The sequence below is a fragment of the Syngnathus typhle genome, linkage group LG6, assembly GCF_033458585.1.
Source record: "Syngnathus typhle isolate RoL2023-S1 ecotype Sweden linkage group LG6, RoL_Styp_1.0, whole genome shotgun sequence".
NCBI lineage: Eukaryota > Metazoa > Chordata > Actinopteri > Syngnathiformes > Syngnathidae > Syngnathus > Syngnathus typhle.
In genome coordinates, this window is record NC_083743.1 from 10,163,597 (window position 1) to 10,184,383 (window position 20,787).

The 20,787-nt window shown below is 39.7% G+C and overlaps 1 protein-coding gene across 1 annotated transcript in view; it reads left to right on the forward strand.

Moving 5' to 3' along the window:
* The window catches only part of pik3cb (phosphatidylinositol-4,5-bisphosphate 3-kinase, catalytic subunit beta), a 41,344-nt gene that overhangs the window by 6,355 nt on the left and 14,202 nt on the right, over positions 1–20,787 (forward strand). Inside the window, exon 2 of the mRNA XM_061280628.1 lies at positions 20,049–20,244. Coding sequence (XP_061136612.1) covers positions 20,086–20,244 — 159 coding nt within the window. The 5' untranslated portion in view covers positions 20,049–20,085. The remainder of the gene's footprint in view (positions 1–20,048; positions 20,245–20,787) is intronic.

The following is a 20,787-nucleotide window of genomic DNA, read 5'->3' on the forward strand; positions in this document are numbered from 1 at the left end:
TTTTGTGAAAAAGCACCACATCTGCAGCCTGTCTCACTGCAAGCGCTGCCGCGCACACTGCTTGGACACAGTCTGGCAAAGATAGAGCCACTGGATCCAATTTTTTTGAATAAAATGCAATTGGTCTTAGTTTGCTGCCATGACTCTGCAGCAACACTGAGGTCATAAAACCATTCCTGCAGTCTGCTGTTTGCACAAAGGTTTTATTGTAGTCTGGCAAGATAAGAGTTGTAGTTTCTATCAGAGCCTGTTTCAGCACCACAAAAGCATCATCTGCCACTGGTGTCCACATAATTTTTTCTGTCATTGCCATGGGGACTCCATGCACAATGTTCAGCAGCGGTTGTGTCTTTTCCGCATAATGTGGGATCCATGCTCTACAGTAATTGCAGAGTCCCAAGAATGACATCATTTGTTTTTTTGTTTCAGGTTTCGGTGCATCTGCAATGATCTGCTTTCTGGTTCTCTGTATCTGTCTTCCAGAAGCTGACAAAGTGTGACCTAAATAGTTCACCTCCTGTCTGACCCATTGTAGCTTGTTCTTGCTCACTTTATTCCCTGTTTTGCAGAGAAAGTGTAACAATGCTAAGGAGTCTTCTTTGCAAGCAGCTTCAGTTTCAGAGGCTATCAGGAGATCATCTACATAAACTAGAAGTTGGCTTTTGTTTGAAATCTGAAAATCAGCCAGACAGGCCATGATAGCTTGAATGAAAATAGTTGGACTATCAGCAAATCCCTGTGGCAATCTGGTGTACGTATAGCTTTGTCCTTTAAAGGTAAACGCAAACCAAAACTGTGAGTCTGGGTGAATTGGCACTGAGAAAAATGCATTGCTAAGATCAATTACTGTGAAAAACTTCTGGTTAGGTTTCAAAGTGTTCAGAAGTGTGTGTGGGTCAGGCACATTAGGTGCTCTTGTCTGCACTGCATCATTCACTGCTCGTAAATCTTGTATCATTCGCCAATCAATTTTATTGGCCTTTTGGACTGGAAAAATAGGAGTGTTGCAAGGAGAATCCGAGCACTTCCTAATGATTCCTCCTGTCAAAAGATCATTTATAACAGGGGCAATCCCGTTTATTGCCTCCTGTTTTAAAGGATATTGCTTAACTCTTGGACGCCAATCTGATCTTGGTTTGATCTGTACCGGTGGAATGGATGTTAAAAGTCCCACATCAGATGGCCCCTTTGTCCACAGTTTTTCAGGAAGCCCAGCCAATTCCCCCTCCTCCTTCTCATTCAAACAAATGTCAACTAGTCAGGTTAGCGCACAAGCGCATGCCCTACCAACAGCTACTTCACACACTGTTTGCTTCCACATGTCACAACTGGTACTGTAGCTCCACCCATCACCTTTGTCCTCATAATCAGTGACAGATCTAGCAAGTTTAATTCGGCAACCCACATCTGCCCATGTTATACTGTGAGGTTTGAACAATGAAATGTGGGGTACAGCTGACAACTTGTATTTGTCTTTCTGAGGAGCGGGTAGGAGCACAGCAGCAGCTGCAAATGACCCGCGATCTGTGTACAGAGCAGTGATTGTTAAAGTTACTTCTGTGTCACTGAGAAAACTTTCAATATACTCATCATGTGGATCAGTGAGGATATTCATGGTGACATGTAATTGATTACAAGTCATTTCTGATTCAGGTCGGGACAATTGTTTTCGAGCTTCACTCAGCAATCTGCTTGGTAGCTTGGGATTCCGGTCGGGAGTGATGTCATAGGAGCAGGAAATCTGTTCACCTGCTTGTGCAGCATATGAGTCTACATCTCTCACTCTACATGCTCGCATGCCATCCTTTACTGGAATTATTGCAATTCCCAACCGAGTCATCAGATCTCGTCCCAGCAGGTTTATGGGACATTTTGGGGATAAAACAATCGAGACTGAAGCTATGACTCCTGTTTCATCATCTCTCACTACAACTGGATTGGAGATACTCTCCTTGTGTACCTGCCCATCAGCAGATTTCACCCAGATTGTATTTTGGGAGGCCCTCAGATTAGGGACTTTAGTTTTTATTACGGTTTTACAAGCTCCGGTATCACACAAAAACTCAACTTCACTTCCTCCAATGTTTAAGGTAACATATGGTTTTTCTTTTAATGCACTCAGAATGTCCCATGCTGTATGGACATCTACTATTTCTTCCTCTGTAGGAGCACAAGAGGTCATAGGGGGGCAATCTAGTCATGCTGAGAATTTGGCTTTCCCTCTGCCCCTTCCTCCACCCCTTGATTGGTTTTGTTTTTTTCTAAAACACTCTTTTGACCAGTGTCCACGTTTCCCACAGTTCCAACAGTTGTCAGAATCTTGTAGGGGTTTTGAATTGTATGGTGGCCTTCGACCTTGTTGGCCTCTACCTCCTCTGCCCCTCTGGGACCCTTGGAAGAAGACTGTTGTATCTTCATCTAGGTCATTAACGTCTAGATGAAATACATCAGAACTTTTGCCTCTTTTTATCACTTTTTCAGCATGTCTGGCCCATTGCATAGTTGTTGTCACACTTGCAATATCTACTTCCACCAAATGTTTCCTCACCCAGTTGCCTATTTCAGGGCGGAAATTAGTAAGGAGCGCATTTTTAAGCTGTTGCTGATAAGCACTCTCAGCTGCATCATTGAATGGGATGCCACTATGCACCCTGAATTCTTTTTCAAATCTCAAGCGAAAATCATCAGTATCTTCCCCAGGCTTCTGTTTTATTCCTGCCAAATGACCATAATTCGCTCGTCTTTGAAATATTGTTCGCACTCTTTGCACAAGATCATTCCATTGTGCTGCATACTCCCCTCCCAATTGATTTCCCTCAACGGGATAGGGAAAAGGCCCTTGATTATTTCTACCTGTGTAATTTCCTCTAACCTTTGCCCAGTCTTTTCCCAAGGAAGACATTGCAGCTTCTCCTGCCTCATGTCCATTCAGTCTATAGGAATGTATGATGCCAGCCATGTCTTCTGCCCATTTTTCTGGGTCTTCAGCAACAGGGGTAACCCCTTCAACTGCTTTCCTTGCCTCTTCCAAAGTCCATGGCCGAAAAACATATGTATGTGGAGGTTGGCCTTCCCCTGCAATAGGGTTTGGCACTTGGATCATTGGGCACACATCAACATTGTCTAAATTTTGGGAAAATCTAGCAGCAGTGGTCAAACTTCTTGTTTGTACAGGGCTTCTAATCACTTGACCCTGACCTTTTTTGCTGTTATATGGGGGAGGGCGCAGATCTGTTAAGCTTGGATACAAGTTTTGCGCACAAGCGGACAGCCTCTCTTGCTCCTCTGCTTGCGCTGTATCCGGGACAGTGCGCCTGCGCACTGTGGCCTCATTGTCTTCCGGCCTGACAAACATGGTCGCAGCCTCATCACTTTTCATCTTTCTATCTTTTGTCTTTTGGAGTTGTTCTCTTCTCTCTTGTGAAGCATTCAACCATATTTTAGCACAAATCAATTCTTTCTCTTTTCTTTTCTTTTTCAGTCCCTCTGACTTTCTATTCACACTCTCCTCCAGAACATCCACCACTATCTTCCACACTTCAACTTTCAACTTCCCTTCTACTCCATACTTTTTCTTCCACTTCGGCATGTATTGCATACAATTAACAAATTTACTCGCCATGTACTTCTCATCTCCGTCAAGAGCTAGGGATTTACAGTTTTTATTTCCCATCTTAATTTGGTATTTTAGGTTTATACAATTTTTTTTTTTTTTTTTTTTAAATTTATTCTTTTTCTTTGAGGATCCTCAATGCAAGTTTAAATTGACCTTTGAACAATTACTAGCCTGTATTATTTTCGTGGATCAATGCTAGAACTGCTATTTAGTCAATTTATCCTACCAGTCACACTTTCTCAACCACACAAATTTCTTATCCCTGCCAACGCGAAGTCCTCTTTTAAAAATAAAAGAGCTGCTTCATCCGGATAGGGGACTCTACAACACCCCTTCCTTCCCTGGGAACTAAAGACAACCGTCCAGTTACCCAGCCCTGCCAACGCGAAGTTGTCCCCTTAGAACAGCGGTTGTCAAATCAGGGTACACGGAGGTACGTGAGATTTGACAAAAATATTTTGAAAACCACTGCTCCAGAAGAGCCACTTCATCCAGAGGGGGACTCTACAACACCCCCTCTTTCCACAAGACTTCTTATCTTCTGTCTTGCCTATTTTTATTCCTGTGCACTTTTACGCGTTTCACAACAACACAATCCCACAACTTTAGGGCTTTAACTTACTTGTCTCCTTGGTTCGCTGTTCAGCCGGATCCCGTCAATCCACATCTGTCAGACGAAGGCAGACTTAAGATGCTGGCCCAGCGAAGAATTTCCTTCCTAGGTCTTTCTGTACCAGGTCCGGCTAAATGGACGCTGGCCCGTCGACGGTGTGCAGCGTGTCGTCCTCCGTCAGCCAGATGGCGGGTATGAGGGATCCCGGGTTTCGGCACCAAAATGTTAGGGTGGTGCTCACTCTAACTTATTTTGCAAGAACCACTCGGAGACAAGTTAGTCGTTTTGGGCACCTGCAGGTGGAGAGTTCACTCGTCGCTGTTGTCACAGCGATGGTCGAATGAAGTCTAACTCTCCCTTCCCACAAGCGCATCTTTATTAAGAGGAACAGGGTGGGGGTGACAGTAGACTGAATAAACAAGTTAAAGCTCTTGACATCTAGGAAAACAGAGCAGGGGATGTTTTACGACATTGTTTAGGATGGGGCAGACTTAAGTGGTTTATTACCGGTTACATACCAACGTAAGCATAAAACTAATCTACCTAAGTTATTTATTACCGGTTATATACATTCCACCATAATCATAGATCAAGATAGTTTGGAAAACCCTGACATCTATGTCGATCAATGCCAATCACAAAACTCATCACCAGAAGCCCATAATTTGCAGCCTGTGTGCAATGTAGCATCCCCCCCCCTTTGCTGCATACTGTAAATTAGAGATCGAACCAGTAACTAAATCATAATATATAGTGTTTTGTTTCATCAGATTTTTCAATTGATAGAAAAAATAATTGTTAGATGAATCAACTTTTAAAATAATCCTTCATGAGCGCACACACACACACACGTACAGATAATCCATGCATATGTGCATAATGTAGTCAACTGACCAAAATTAGGCCGTCCATCCATATTGCAGCCTTTGCAATAATTGTTCAACCCCATTTTAAGTATAGTAAAATATGAAATAGCACATAGAGGCCAATAGTGCTTGTCCTCCCTTGACTGCAGACTTTTGAGCGTGAGACGGGGTACACCCTAAACTGGTTGCCAGTCAGTTGTAAAGCACGTGGACAAACAACCATTCACACTCGTTTTCACATCTATGAATAATTCAGTCTTCAATGATCCATCATACAGTATTATTCTGAATGAATAAACAAGCCCAAAGAGTCTGGCTGTGAGGCACATGGCGTCAACTAATACTCTGCTGTCCCGTATTAACCTTCAATGTGACCAATCAAAACTTTTATTGCTTTGGCAAGTTCATTGTGACAATGCCGCTCACCCCACCACTGCCGTAAATCAAGAGTTGTTTTTTTTCCCACATCTAACTGAAGACTGTAAGTGCTTGGACAATGGTGCTTGGTAGATGACATGCTAACATTTAAAGATGTCTGTTGTTGAAATGTCAAATAGAGAAGAAAGGCTAAATAGTCTTCAGTCGTAAATGTGACGTCGACTGGGTTTGTATTGACATTTTCCTGGTATTACTGTTAGCGGCTTGTGTAACATCCTGAGAGTGCATAGCGAAAGGGAGTTGGTTGAGACTTATTCACTTATTGGAGCATTTCACAATACATTTAAGCTTCCAGACCCAAATGTTTATTTGCAAGCCAAGCTTTTTATAGAAAATAAATAAATAAAAAAGATATTCTTTTAGCATGATCCACATGAAAATTCACTAGAAATATAAATGTGAGATAGGAGGAGCCTTTTGGAATTCTCCCCTCAGGTAACAAACGTACAGCAGGCCAAGACCTGCCAAGGAATGCAAAGGAGATGGCAGAAAGAAAAAAAAGACTAACAGAGAGAGACAAGTGGTGGAAGGCATGCTGAAATCAAATTATTCATAAATGAGTTGTTGAGATGCTTGTAAAGAGTCATTATCGAATTATGACAAAATCAGGTTGATGCAAATGCTTTTGGAGATGGCAATCAAATACAGATATTCCCAAACGACACAGCCCGTTTTCATGCTCTGTGTTCAACCTATCAAGTGTTTTTGGCAGGTTTGGCCTATAAATGTACACATAATCCCCCTTTATACAATATATCAAGGCACGGTTTGGGAATCCATACCACGTTAAATACCATCATTTTGGGACTGTTGTGCGCCCCGGAATAATAGCCACGCCCACAGAATTTCAAAAAGAAGAAAATATCAAACATGGCAGTTTTCTTTCTTTCTACTCATGCAGCATGCACATAAATAACTGATCAATAAATGCTTTGATAATTGATTATTAAATACTGAATGCAGAACGGCCTTAATCTAAACCACTGTGCCAACATAAGATATCCGAGTGCTTAACTCATGTTGTATTAGCTTAGAGTTAATAAAAACTGATAAGATTGAGACATGTAATGCATATAAATTGTTCGCTTTTGACTTGGCATGCAGCCAGTTCTTTTCTATTGGATCGGCCAGTCGTAAACTCTGCTCTGAACTGGCTCCTCGTTGTTCGTAACAAACTTCTTTCTAGTGAATACAACCTGACCTAAACGAGCAGTCAGCTAACATTAAACAAACATGGCAATGTTGATGTGGGATTTCATGATAGTTTTAAAAGTAGACATTTCATGTGCTTTTTACTTAAAACCTCTTCCTAGTCAATAACGACCCGACCTGAAATTGAATTGAGCTCATATTAAACAAACACAGCAATGTTGATGTGGGATTTCATAATGGTTTTAAAGGAAGACATTTTATGTGCTATTTACATAACACATTGTCGTCACTACAACCGTGTTTTGTAAGCCTATAAATATGCCTCTGCTTGCCATTGCTCTAAAAAAAATCTGTAGTAAATTAATGCATTGCATATTATGTACAAGGATCATGGGGAACCTGGAGCCTATCCTAGCTGACTGTGGGGGAAGAGACCGGCTACAATCACCAGTCGGGTGCAGAGCACAACTTAGCAGTTTGTACTCTACTTCCTCAAATAGTAGTTAGGGAGCTTTATTCACTTGTATACAGATTATACCAGGCATGTTCAAAGAAGTACAAATTGTACAAATTCTTGTGTGGAGAATGGAGCTGGGCTTTTGTGTTATAATAGGAGAGGAATGTGTAACTGGCTTACATTAGCAATTTCTTTTCCTGTGTGTGGCAGAAGTAAATGATTTCTCACCATCTTTTATCAGATGCAGTCGGTTGAACAGCAAGGCCTAAGCACATATGAGGGAGACCCTGTGGTTGTTTTCTTTTTTCTTTGTTTTGTTTATTTTTTTGATTTTTCAACCTAGTTCTCATGGCTTAGGTCATCTCAAAATACAGCTATGGAATTCAGTGGCAAGTTATACACTCTCCTGTTGCATGGCTCATACTATGTCATGCTATTTACAGAGATCACCTACTGGGGCTATCACTATTGCATCTTTTTTTTTAACTGATTTTATTTGCTCAATTATTCCAATAATTAATCAAATAATCAGATTAACATTTTTTATTTATATAGCTCAAAATCAGTTTTTATATTTTTGTGACAACTCTATCAGATGCATACCTAGCTGGGTGATTTTAACCAAATCAGGGTGCAGCGTAAAAAACTGTGACCAGACCACACTACCACAACGTGGAAAGATGATTATAGTAAACTACATACTGACCCCACCTGTTATTTTTCTTCAAGGAAAAGAAAACTAGTAGAATAAAAGACTGCTTTACCCCTTCGGCTGCATAAAAACATGCCTTTCCTTTTGTTTTATTTGGCATATCGTAGTTAATTTCTTTAATGCCAATAGGCTTGTGAGACGCACTGTCCATCACACCGGTAGTTGGGTAGCTACATATTATCATATAAAGAGAGAAACATTTGGCTAACATTTGCCAATTACTTTTTGTACCGCTGTTAGAAATGCTGCCGTAGTTTGATCTGATCGGCAGGCCAACTAATCGTTCGGGCCCACATCCAGTTGAATGGCTGTGTTTTGGTGCTTTCTCATTCCGCTAATCTCATTCACTACATAATTTTTTTGCTTGGGTAATTTTTAGCGATCATTCCAAAGGGTGCCTGACTCTTAAGCTGATAAACACACTATACACAGAGTCAGTTCGGATTTATTCGGATATAAAGTGTTGGGCCTCGTTTAAACCGGGCAATACTGAAAGAAAGAAAGAAAGAAAGAAAGAAAGAAAGAAAGAAAGAAAGAAAGAAAGAAAGAAAGAAAGAAAGAAAGAAAGAAAGAAAGAAAGAAAGAAAGAAAGAAAGAAAGAAAGAAAGAAAGAAAGAAAGAAAGAAAGAAAGAAAGAAAGAAAGAAAGAAAGAAAGAAGGAAAGAAGGAAAGAAAGAAAGAAGGAACGAAAGAAAGAATGAACGAGAGAATGAAAGAATGAGAGAATGAAAGAATGAGAGAAAGAGAGAAAGAGAGAAAGAGAGAAAGAGAGAAAGAGAGAAAGAGAGAAAGAGAGAAAGAGAGAAAGAGAGAAAGAGAGAAAGAGAGAAAGAGAGAAAGAGAGAAAGAAGGAAAGAAGGAAAGAAGGAAAGAAAGAAAGAAAGAAAGAAAGAAAGAAAGAAAGAAAGAAAGAAAGAAAGAAAGAAAGAAAGAAACCTTATTCATCAACAAGGATAACTTGTTTTGACAGGCCACTGCTCTACAAACTTTACAGCCACGTGGGACAGTAATTGCATTTTTGTGGATACAACATTTGAAAGGTTGTGCAAGAATACAACGATGTGAAACAAGAAGTTCCCTCCAAAAATTACCAAACTTTTCAGGGCCCCCCAAAAATTTTAAAATGTTATACCCTAAACTGTGCAGTATAATAAGTAGGCCACAGTCTTGAAGTTGCTTGCGGGAATGAAGGGTCAAAATAATCCAATGACTAATCCACATTTCCGATGTTATTCCAAATAGAGGTAGTATTTGCAGACAAAAAGTGTTGTGAAAGCCTGCACATGAGAGACTTGGATGAAGATGAGGATGAGTCTTTGACTGTTAACGTTCAACATTCCTAACATTCCTTCTCTTGAAGATAGGTGTAGGAAAGGAAGAGTGTGTGTCTAAAGGTGGGGAGGGGTATCAGGGGCAGAGGTTCTATCAAAGTCTGGTCTCTGTTGGAGTGACTGCACAATGATAAGGGGACTCTTCAGATGACAAGTATTTCTTAGCCCAATAGGGACAGGGCAGAGTGTTGCAGCAGTGTCATCCCTTTTGCGTCAGAAAGATGAACACATGCTGATCACATAACTTTTGTTTTCTGGAAATGATCTAAAAGTCTAAAGAAACACAGCAAACAAAACTTTTGATTGTGTGACGCTTTCAATGTGTCCTTTCAAAGAGTTAAATGTTGGCCATCTTTTGCTTGAGATTTTATCACTGTGTAAAACAACTCACTTCCTGGCCAACCCAAGTATGGTTTCACCATAGGTGTATGTGTAATCAATTTCTTCAAATTCATACCTAAACTCTCATCATTTTTTTGCCTGTTTTGACATATTTGACTTTCATATATTCACGACTGTGTGGGTTTGTTTTTTTTCCCCGCTGCATTTCACAATCTGTTAGAGGCGAGATAGAGCATCTTAACCACTGAAGAAAAACAGGAAGTTGTCTGACTTTAGCTGGAATAACCATGTTTCGTGTCATCACTGCACTGCTTTGCTATATGTTGTTTTGTACAAAGTTGGTTACCATATCACTCACTTCACATTTTGATCTCTTTGGTTTCCTTTCGTTGAACTTGAGGCAGATGATAGAAATCTGGATGCCATATAGACCATGGCTGATAAATATCTACATTAGGGGTGAGCAAGGTCTGATCTACATTTTACTACATATTGGAAATGCATGAATTTCCTTCTCCACTTTTCTAAAAAAAAAAAAAAAGAATTCCATATTTTATTTGGTTTAAGTGACCCCATTAAGGACTCAACATTGTCATTTTGTAGTTTAATTTGTATTACACTGCTAAATTTACAATATGTGTATTGCAAAGGGTTTGGCATGGGTTTATTTTCACTTTGAAAAAATAATAATAATGAAATATATTTTGAGGGTTTTCAGCTTTTAATTTGAGGTCAAGTCCAGTGTCAGTCTAGTTCAAAAACTGTACTGTAGAACTAATGAAGGTTGCCGCTAAATCAACAGGCTCAAGTAAAGTGAAGAAGTTAAAACAAACATTCAGCCATGAATGGAAAATGCTGATTTGTGAATGATACTATAAATAATCATATCATTTATGATGAATATAATGATAAGAATGTCATTTAAGCCACAGCATAAAGTGGAAACACACAATTAATGAATACTACAAACATGTGAAAAAGAAGAATGGTTGTTAGTTCAGTGGGACATTTTGATTCTATGGCCCAGATAGACAGTAGCTGGTCAAAAACGTCATCTGCTGAAATTCCCACTGTTGAATAAATACAGTATCAGGCCAGATTGCCCTCTCCTCCACCTGGGCCTCCAGAAATAGCGCCTGTATCAGTCATGCTGCTGACTCTGCTGTTCAAATGTCATTCTTAATTCCTCCAGGCCCCCCAGCACAGCCATGACTGTTGCATTGCCTCTTTCTTTTTGAATGTTACTTGTAAATACAATGAAAAATCAAAACTGCGAGGTGTGATTTTTAAATTACACATTCCTGACCGGACAGGAGAATATGGGGAAAAAATAAAGATTAGATTGATGTTGAAATCATAGAAGCCTTGCTTGATGTGTGACTCGACCTCGGTGAAACTGCCTTTTCTGTACGTGAAAGTTGCACATGCTTATGCAAAGCTTAAACCAAACAATTTCATTCATTCATTCATGCATTCATTCAACAACCGCTAGGTAATACATAAGTACTGGTAAACGTCTAAACCAGTAAACAGGTGTGGCATTTCATGACATGCAGAACCACATTTCCTCCTGCAAACTGTCAACAGGCATCAAAAATGGGTCATGGGTGCAGATTCTTACCACCTGCTCATTCTGATTCCCCTACTAGTCACATATGTAAGAATACCTCCAATTACTTATGATCCATATTGTGTTCTATCGACCTAACACACCAACATGACCAAGAAGGTAATCAGTAATATATTTCTTTTTGATGTAAATAGCAACATGAAGCCATATGCTGCAACCCTACAATACTAGGAAACCCCTCCGTGCAGTGCATTGTTTGGGTGGCTTTCCTTTCTTTCTTTCTTTTTTTCTTGTCCCATTACTCTTGCTACTAAAATATAACAGGGTTGGGCATCATTACATCGTCTGTAAGATCTGCTTTTGCACGAGTGTTTGTAGTCTAGTCCAGTCTTGACAGAAACTGTACATGTTTTTTTAATGTTGCTGTCCCAGCAAAGGTCTGCCATTTTTTTGCCAAAATTCTGGGGGTTGTTCTGTCCAGATTTTCTTTTTTTTTTTTACAAAACATCAGAGGAAGTTGGGTCAGTTTTAGAGTCCAAATTTTAACCCAAATTGTTTTGGTTTTGACCCAGCATTTTTAAGACTGTAACTTGTGTACATCTTTGAGTGTGTGTCTGTCTGTGCATGTCATTCATTGCCCATGTGGGGCCCTTTGTCCAGTTCTTAGATGAATGGTGGTTTAGCAAGATGCTGAGAGACCAATACTGAAAACTACGACATTCAATGCCTCGATTCAGTGTTATTTTTGGCTGTCTCTCCCCATCTTTCCACGGTGACACGAAATGACCAGTGGTTGATGTTCTGTTGAGACTGCCTGACAGACTGTAATTATAGTTGCAGTATGTTTTAACTTCCTACTTTTCAACACCAAGTTGTAGTTTGTGTGTGCTTTTGTTGGTGATCACAAGTATTATTTCCATATCAGTGTGTCTTGGGTTTCTGTAGTGGTTATCATTTCCAATGATACTTCTCTGCACTGGTGGTATATAACAAAGACAAAGAGCTATTTTGATGATGTACACAATCATATTCCCAGCAGTCCCATTAGTGTTATACACCACCAAAAATGATTTATTTATTGTTCTATGGCCAAAGCCAATAATCTGAGCTCAATCCGTTAGAGATTTGATTTTAGTTGTCAAAGACAAGCCTCAAGAAAGAAGTAGTCTTCCAGATTTAAAGGAAGACCAAAATACTCCTGATTGGGAGATAAGATTAGTTCGGTTTAATTTAGTGGGCATGGTACATTCCAGACAATGCGAAGTGCATAATCTTACATTATATGTTGTTGACATGTCTTGGCAGCTAGATGTCGCGGTCATAAAACAGGAAATAAGGCTATGTTCACATGTAAATTTCAATCTTTTTATGTACTCGTTTGCATTATAAAAAAAAATTGGCTTCTAATGAAAACGGAACATGTGATATGATACGCATGTGCATAAAGCATAACGTCAAGTGACAGGCAAAAACTACATTGTTTACGGAAGTTAATATGCTACACGATAATTTTCATTTGATGGAGATGTCTACTAAAGATGACATCACGTCACTGCTGTGCGTAAGGAAATAAATTGTCTGCATGATATTGGCAAAGGAAATGTTGTTGAATTGTAAAACTGAATATTCTTTCAATAAGAAAATAAAATTGAAATAATTAGTCAGTTTAGTTAAATTCTTACTTTTTATTTGACTACATACAGTAGGTTTACAATATCCAGGTCAGGTAATTTGCTTCATAGCTCATCTTTTTAGATTGTTTTTTAATGCCCATGGAAAATCAACCTTATAGGCTGTAAAATCAAGTCATCCGTAGAATCTGAATTGTTTCCTTTCCAAACTTTTCTTTGCAGATTTCTGGGGGGATTAATATAAACAAACTCAATAAAGGTCCTAGCACAGACCCCTGGGGGACACCACGATTTATCCTCCTCCATCTTGAACTATATTTTCCCATCTGGACATAGTGTCGGTTAAGATTTCACCCAGTTATTTGCAATTTTCAACTCAAATTTTCTTGCAATTCTTTTCTAAATACTATATTGTGATATATTTTGCCAAAGTATTATCTTAAATCAACGAAGATACCCACAGAATACATTTTGTTAACTTTTTTTCTCCGTTCTCTCTTCTATGAGGTCCGTCAACGCCAGAGCTTTTGATCTGTTATTTTCTGAAACCATATTGCCAGTCGTTGAATAATTTATGCTTATTTATAAAGCCCTTTTAGCTGCCAGACTGATAACGACCCAAAACACTCATTAAGGTAAAGAAGTAAAGGTTGCAGTCTGACAATCAATTTCGAGTCCCTGGCAGAGCATGCGTAGAGGCTGCAGTGAGATTCTGGAAAAGCATTGGGGGAAAAAAGAACGTCAGTTTGGGAATGTCAGCTGGTTACAAGCTGGATGGAGTTATTGCAGACCGAGAAAGAAAACACTTAAATTTTGATTTTACTCGCTTCAATACAACGCGACTTGCTGTCTAACGCGGTTTGGTCATGGACCCCAATTTTTTTTCTCATAAATACATTTTCAAGTAGAATTTTAAATGGACGATATAAGGACCGTAGTCTAATGACTGGCGCGTAAACCTTAACGCTAGTCAATCGATGAATTTCCGTGAACAATTTAAAGACGTTTGATGAGAAGTCAGGCTGTTTGATCTTTATGACTGCTTTATTACAGTGTAGAGCGTGGCCAGACACACTAGTAGAATGCTGCTTTATTCTCTCTTGGCTGCTTTATTCTCTCTTCTATCCAATTCACAAAGCATCGAAATGACTTACTCAGTCCTCCTGATATTGTCATCTGAGTAATGGTTTTCTTATTAAAATGCCAATAAACTTCAACGTGTGTTGATCACGCAAGGTGACAGACAGCTGCCTAAAAACATGACTTTCTAAAAAAAAACAAGACTTTCTATACAACGTGCTTTCAGGGTTAACGCAATTCCCAAATTCTGGACCCCAAAGGCTATGTAAAATCGAGATTTAGGTGTATTTGTAATAAAATATTCTCAGGTTGTTTACATATCTATGATCCTATTGGTTGTGTGTGGTGCAAGGTACTGAATGTGTCTGCAAGTCACCTGAGGCTTTGGAATCCACACTTCAAAATACAGATCATGTGAGTGTAAATATTTGTTGTGGAGGTCTGGGGGGCTCTATGATCGCCATGTGACCCTTTTGCCCCCGCGAGCCAGCTTTGTGTGTGCGTACAAGTGTGTGTACGTGCGTGTGTGGAGGATCGCTGAGGTCAAGCTGGTTGGATTTTGTGTGTCCGTGTTTGTGCCCAAGAAAGAAATGTTGTAAGGAGGGGTGGTTGGGTGAGCCAAGGGCAACACAAGGGCAGTGTTTGTGCAGGGCACGGGACTGTCCTTGCTGGCACGCATGTTCACATAGGCACACTTGCCAAAAACAGAGCCTTATTGTGGACACTCTTCCCAGTTGGGTCCACCCATTACAGTTACTTCATTGTGTCACGTAGTCAAACTGTGGCGTTTCTCTTATCTCTCTTTATCATCTTTCACACATCACTCTCTGTAGAATTCAAATTGAATTTCCCCCTAGAGGGATTAAACATTAATTTAAGAACGTCTCTCACATCCTTTAACTCGGTTTTCAAGTTGCGTTACAACTTCCAAATTGGGTAGGATTCAATTTGAACAGTTTCACCATCTCTTTATTACACCAGGGTGTACGGTAATAGCATCACTAATTTTAGACTCATTTTGTAGGTGGGACTAACCAACTTTCAGACCAAAATTTCATGAAATTAATGGTAATTTATCTGTTCTTCTAACTTCTACTTTCTACTTCTTGGTAGTAAAACAGCCAGGAGAGTGTGACATACCCTGGGTATCAGCCTCTTCCCCTATCGATACCTGTTAATGGTACTCACCCATCCTTAGTAAACAGTAAAAAACAAAACGTTAATAGAATAATAGTAATGAATATAATCTAGTTATAGACAGACAAAACACATAAGCACCTTCAGGGTGAGCACTCTACTCACTACACCACAAGTTGGTACACTTTGCCCGGTGCACCATTTGTAAGCGACTCGCTGGGCTTCTTTGACTGCATACAGTCATTGCCACAGCATCTGACAGCTGTTTACAGTGTGAACAAAACAGTAGTTCCAGTAATGTCACGTCATCTCATTCTAATCCCCAAATAATAAATCTATTTTTAATATGCGATTCCCAATTAAACAAGGGAACGAATTACCACCGATTCATACACATCTCTAGTTTTGACTGTTTGATGAGCGGTACAGAAAATTGGATGGATGGATATTTGTATTTCGTTGTTTCTTCTGTTGTGGGATGATCTTAAAACCAATGTTTAGTGCCCGTGGTATTCCCTTTCTATTCATGACTGCCCTCTGTCTCCCTGTCTTCATTCATTTTCCACTCGGTAAATGTATAAGGGCAAGTAGTGCCATTAGAGCTAATGTCATTCAGACTCAATATTGTCACATTGCAGACTTGCACTGCCACAATCTGTCTGGCAGTCGCTCATCAATGTCACAGATAACAGTACTTTATGTCGATGCTGTAATGCAGTTGACTCTGAAGATTTTGGCTGTTATAGTATGTCAGTATCAACAATAAAACTAGGAAAAATTCTATTTGGTCTGCCCACTCATTGCATTTTCCTGAATATGATTATTTTGAAGCTACACTTTGTGGTTTACAAGTTCAACATTACTTCCCCACAGGATATTAGTCTGCTAAAAACAAGTCTTGATTTATTTGTTTTATACAGTGTCCCTGGATTTCTTTTGAAACGGAACCAAAAAACAAAATGAAAGAGAGACAATGGTCTTGTCAAAAATGACTGATTGGCTTAAAGTGGTTTTTGACTCGAGTTCAAATTTTATTTGTAATGAAAAAAACTGAAATAAAACATATGCCAAGCATCTGATTCAGCGTTCATCAGCACTTTATGAATGACTTATTGGGAATTTTTCACCGGCTGTTATTTGTCACTCACTTCCTGTCTGGTGTCGTTGCTTGCTTCCTTCCTGAGTGTGGGTGCGTGCCTCTGTGTCACCGGAGATCGTTGGTGTAATACGATGTTTGACCCAGATATGAATGGGCCACGTGCAACATTATGCTAATACAGGAAAAACTCTGTCCACAAATCCACATTGTCACATGCTGTAAGCATTTGTTTGATGTCTTCTTATTGCTTAGTGTTTGAATTTGTAATGTACATATCTGCATCTTACAACTTGCTGTCTGTTTTAAAAAAACTCAGAAAAAATAGTAAAACATCGCAATGAAGAAAATGACAGCACAGTTACATTTTGTTCTTGCATGTCTGTAACCCAGTGCTCTGATTCTCAGTGCGTAGCATTTTCCCAAGTGTGCAACAAAATTTACAGAAGCGTGTTAATTGAATTCCTTTTTGAAGTATCATTTGTCTTTGACAATTTAAGTAGCAGTACTAATCCGAAACAAACTCTGTGCACTGTAAAATTGACACTACATGTTGGTATGTATTGTGTGTTCTGTATACACACATGGAGAAAAATCACGACCAGTCAGTGTCTCCGCTTGAATCATTGATGTGCAAGAAGGCAGAACTTTTTTTTTGTGCCGACAAACTCTACATTCATAAACACAAGTGTTATACCCCAAAACAGTCTGGTTCGGCACCACGTGTTTGCTTTTCCATTACAGTGTTTGATGGCTGTGCGGTTACAATGGAACCGTTCCTCAGTGCCTGGTTCTATAAGGTAGGTCGAGCAAGGTTGCGACTTCAGTCATCTGATTCTAGTTTCAGTTGATCCCTTCCCAGTTGATTGTAATGGAAAAGCAACAAGCTTGGCCAAGAGAGGCCAGGGCGGTGCGGGCTATAGCCACTCCGGAACCTGTAATGGAAAAGTACATAATATTTACTGAACAGTCACCACCTACCCACCCATTTACAATCCTAAATATAGGTATTGTTGCTGTTTTGTAACTGCTGATTCAGCCACAAAAAGCACCCACACAACACAAACACACACACACAAGTGCCAAAGTGGATTGATTCTTCCTTCCTTGTTATCTTGTCAGAAAAAGTACACAATGAACCCACATTTTCGTAGATGCTCTTTCTATAAAGCTCAATGATGCCACAAAAGACCACCATAGCCTGAACTAGAAATCAAGTATGATGCATCCTGACTGGTCAGATCTTTGTTTTTTGGGGAGAAGCTCATTTTAGCCTGGGTGTTTAAGGGACGTTTGTGACAGTATGTGGATTTTATTTATCTTATTTTTTTTTTTTTTTTCCCAAAAGCTAACATACAATGTAGATTCTTGCCTGACGATTTTTATTTTTATGACTTCCAAAGCAGATAGAGACACGGCATTATCGTCATACTTCCGGTTCTTTTTTTTGTTTTGTTTCAACAACATCTTTTTTTTTTTAGAGTAATGTTGGAAAATCTGTTTGAAATGTTTGTTTTGGGATCATCAAAGTATGTTGACAACTCAAACAATTTTAGACGTTCTCGTGGGGTGGGGGTCTCAATTACTCCCTTTTTTTGTTTTTAGTTTTCAGAGCTTGGTTCTGTCTCTACCATCCATAAAGAGTGTGAGTTTCCTGTATTGGGACATTATCGTTGCTTGTAATTGTTCCAGTAAATCGGTCACACTTTTTTCTTTGAGCAACATTGGAGGTAACTTTGTCCAAGATGTCGTCAACATGACCTCCGCGCAGCCTTCTGTTTTTCACATTCCACCTACACTCAGTCACACATGAACACACAGTCACACTCTGCTGACACAAGCACCCACAATATTGCCAGTATATTTGTCATCAGTCATTTACGGGAGAGTGCGGTGTTTGTAGTCAGGAGGTGACTCCGTTGTTGTGGACTTATATTTAACGCATTATGGAAGAAAGTGCGTCACAAAGCATTTGATCACTGTTTACACACAAACTGTGTTGGCGCCTAATTGTTTTCAACATTTGCACACACAAATGTAGATCACGTGACGGTACTGTGTAACACGAGTGTTAAAAGAACCACAATGCATCTGCTTATGGAAACACTCACCACAAGTTTTTAAGTGCTTTAAAATAACTTCTCTCATCATCTTTGGCTTGTGAGTTATTGTATTAACTTTGACTTGACCCATGAGTAGACATTTTGCACAAAGCATGGGGTAAGTCAGGGGTGTCAAACTCATTTTTTCGCGGGCTGCATTGTAGTCATAGCTTTTTTCGGAGGGCCATTATGACTGCCAACCCAAATAAATGTATGAGCACCTCATATTATATACAGTAAAAGCTACAAAACAAACTGACAAATAACTCGTTTTCAAATCAGACAAGTAAAAACTGGACAAATGTTTAAAAAGAAAGATATTATTAAAAGTGAAGACAATTTGCAATTCTAGTAATGACACGAATTTGATCTTAATTGGTGACCAAATTATTTACATCTCAGGTAGCTGTTGTTTACACAAAAGTGACAAATAAAATAAACTTCTGTAACAGAAATTTTAGTGTGCCGTAAGGACGGTTTAGGAAGCAAATTCTATGTCACTTTAAAGAGAAAAGAAGAACATAACATAAACTGGGTCATATTTCTTCACTTTCAGAGATAGGCCGTTAACAATGTAGGGGAGGTTGTCTGTTGGCTGAAGCCCCTCAGGCTCCTCTGTTTTGTTGCTGCATGAATCTTGCTGTCCTCTTGTACTGTAGCTTGCCACTGAAACCGGACATTTCAGTAGACTTCTTGCTTTCTGCCACCACATTTTTAATAACCCCACTCACCTGCGTTTGTGTGGCTATGTGCGCACACACCAACCCATTTGTATGTGAGAGAGACAGAGAGGCACAGTGTGGTGCCATCACAGCATGTGCAGACACTCTCCAAGCTGTCTCGTGTGAAAACGTCATTTATAGAGCCTATAATTAACAAGCTCAGACTTTATATTCATGCACGTCTTGTTCGAGTGGCCTTTGGTCTTATGAATAAATCAGTCAGACATGCTAGGTTTCATGTTTCTTGTCGTCTGGGTAATCGTGCACCCTTAACATTCAAGACTCACTTTTGTCTGTTTATGTTTCCTGGTGGCACACAATCCTTAGAGGGGATTTCAGGGGATTTCATACAATAACATAGTGTGTCTATTTCATTTACCCGATTATCTTTCATCATGATCCCATGCAGTCGAAGAAAGGCCATCTAAAGAGAGGTTCTCCGGGCAATCTAGTTTTGGAACAACATACTTTACAACATTATCTCCATTTGTACAGTTGATAATGGCAAGTGGCTCCAAACACTCTGCAGATATTGCACCATCCTCAGACACGTGGCATAACAGCGGCTCATCTGCTGGTTGCTCAAGCACTTAGCTTGGAAGGGAAAGAACATTAGAGGCAATCAGGCCTGTCATTTCCAACGGGCTGATTGAGCCGAAATGGATCTGTGGCGAAGTAAAGAAGGTAATGTGCACGAACATCTGAGGACAAGCTAATGAGGAAAAGAGCAGATGGAAGTGCTGTGGTTGAAGAAGCACAAATTGAGAGCAGTAGGATGTCCTCTTTGTGCAACTCGGTAGAACCCGTTGGATTTAAGTTCCCACACCCACTTGTGAGTTTGATTATATATTTTGTCCTAGATTTTAATCTGAACATGTCTGTTATGTGGTCTTTGCATGGAGACAAGTGTCCACTGTGGGAAGGGCTGGCTGACCTGTTTTGTTTGCTTAGTGGCCATTCCGCTGTGCACTGGCCTTAGCCCAAGTTAAATCCACCAGCTTCCATGTGGACAGTGAACCGTTGAATTATGCTAACTTTGTTGTTAAGGAAGGCTACAAACAGAACCATCTGTATGTAGCAAACAAGAAGCAGTGGAAGGATTGTTTCAGGAAGTTGTTTGACTCTTTTGTCTTCCAGTTATACACTTTAAATCGCCACCCATTTTTGTTTGACTGTTCTGCAGGTCCTTATGGTTGAGGTGGTGTGTGCTACCTCTTGCCATGCCTCCAGCCATGACAGACCTCCTGGACATATGGGCAGACCATTCGCCCTTGGCTGGCCATGCCCCGGACCAAATCACGGTAGATTTCTTGCTTCCCACTGGTATCTACATTCAAATGGATGTTCCACGCGAGGCCACCTTTCAACATATCAAACTGGTAAGAAGAGCTTGTTTGTTTTTAACACAATTATTGTTCAAACCCGCCTTGGACATGATTTGTGGAATTTTGTTTACCTGATTTGTGTCGTTAAGTCGTAAAAAGGCAAGTCACCAAAAAGCATTTGTTGAGTAATTTGTGAGAATTTGATCGATTTGAGTTTATATATATATATATATAAATATATAATGTCAGTGGAGCATCCATATGAGAGTGATCCCCGAAGGAAGTCTCTAAACAGAAGACAAAACACCATTACATTATCATATGACAAACAGGAGAGAAGCCTACCAGAGTAAAAACCCTCTTGGCCGTTTCACCAAATGAATAAGGACACGTGAGATGTTAAGTAAGGACATGACTTAAACCAGAAACTTTTTTCTTTACCTTGTTGCCCATTCAATGATCAAAGTGTCAAGAGATGTAGTTGAAAACGCTTTATGTGTTTCATATTTTGGGAAATTATTGGGATAGCACAGATTAAGGGCATTTAGAAAAAGTTAAATGGAAACTTCGTGTTTTGTCCTTTTAGGAAATTATTAA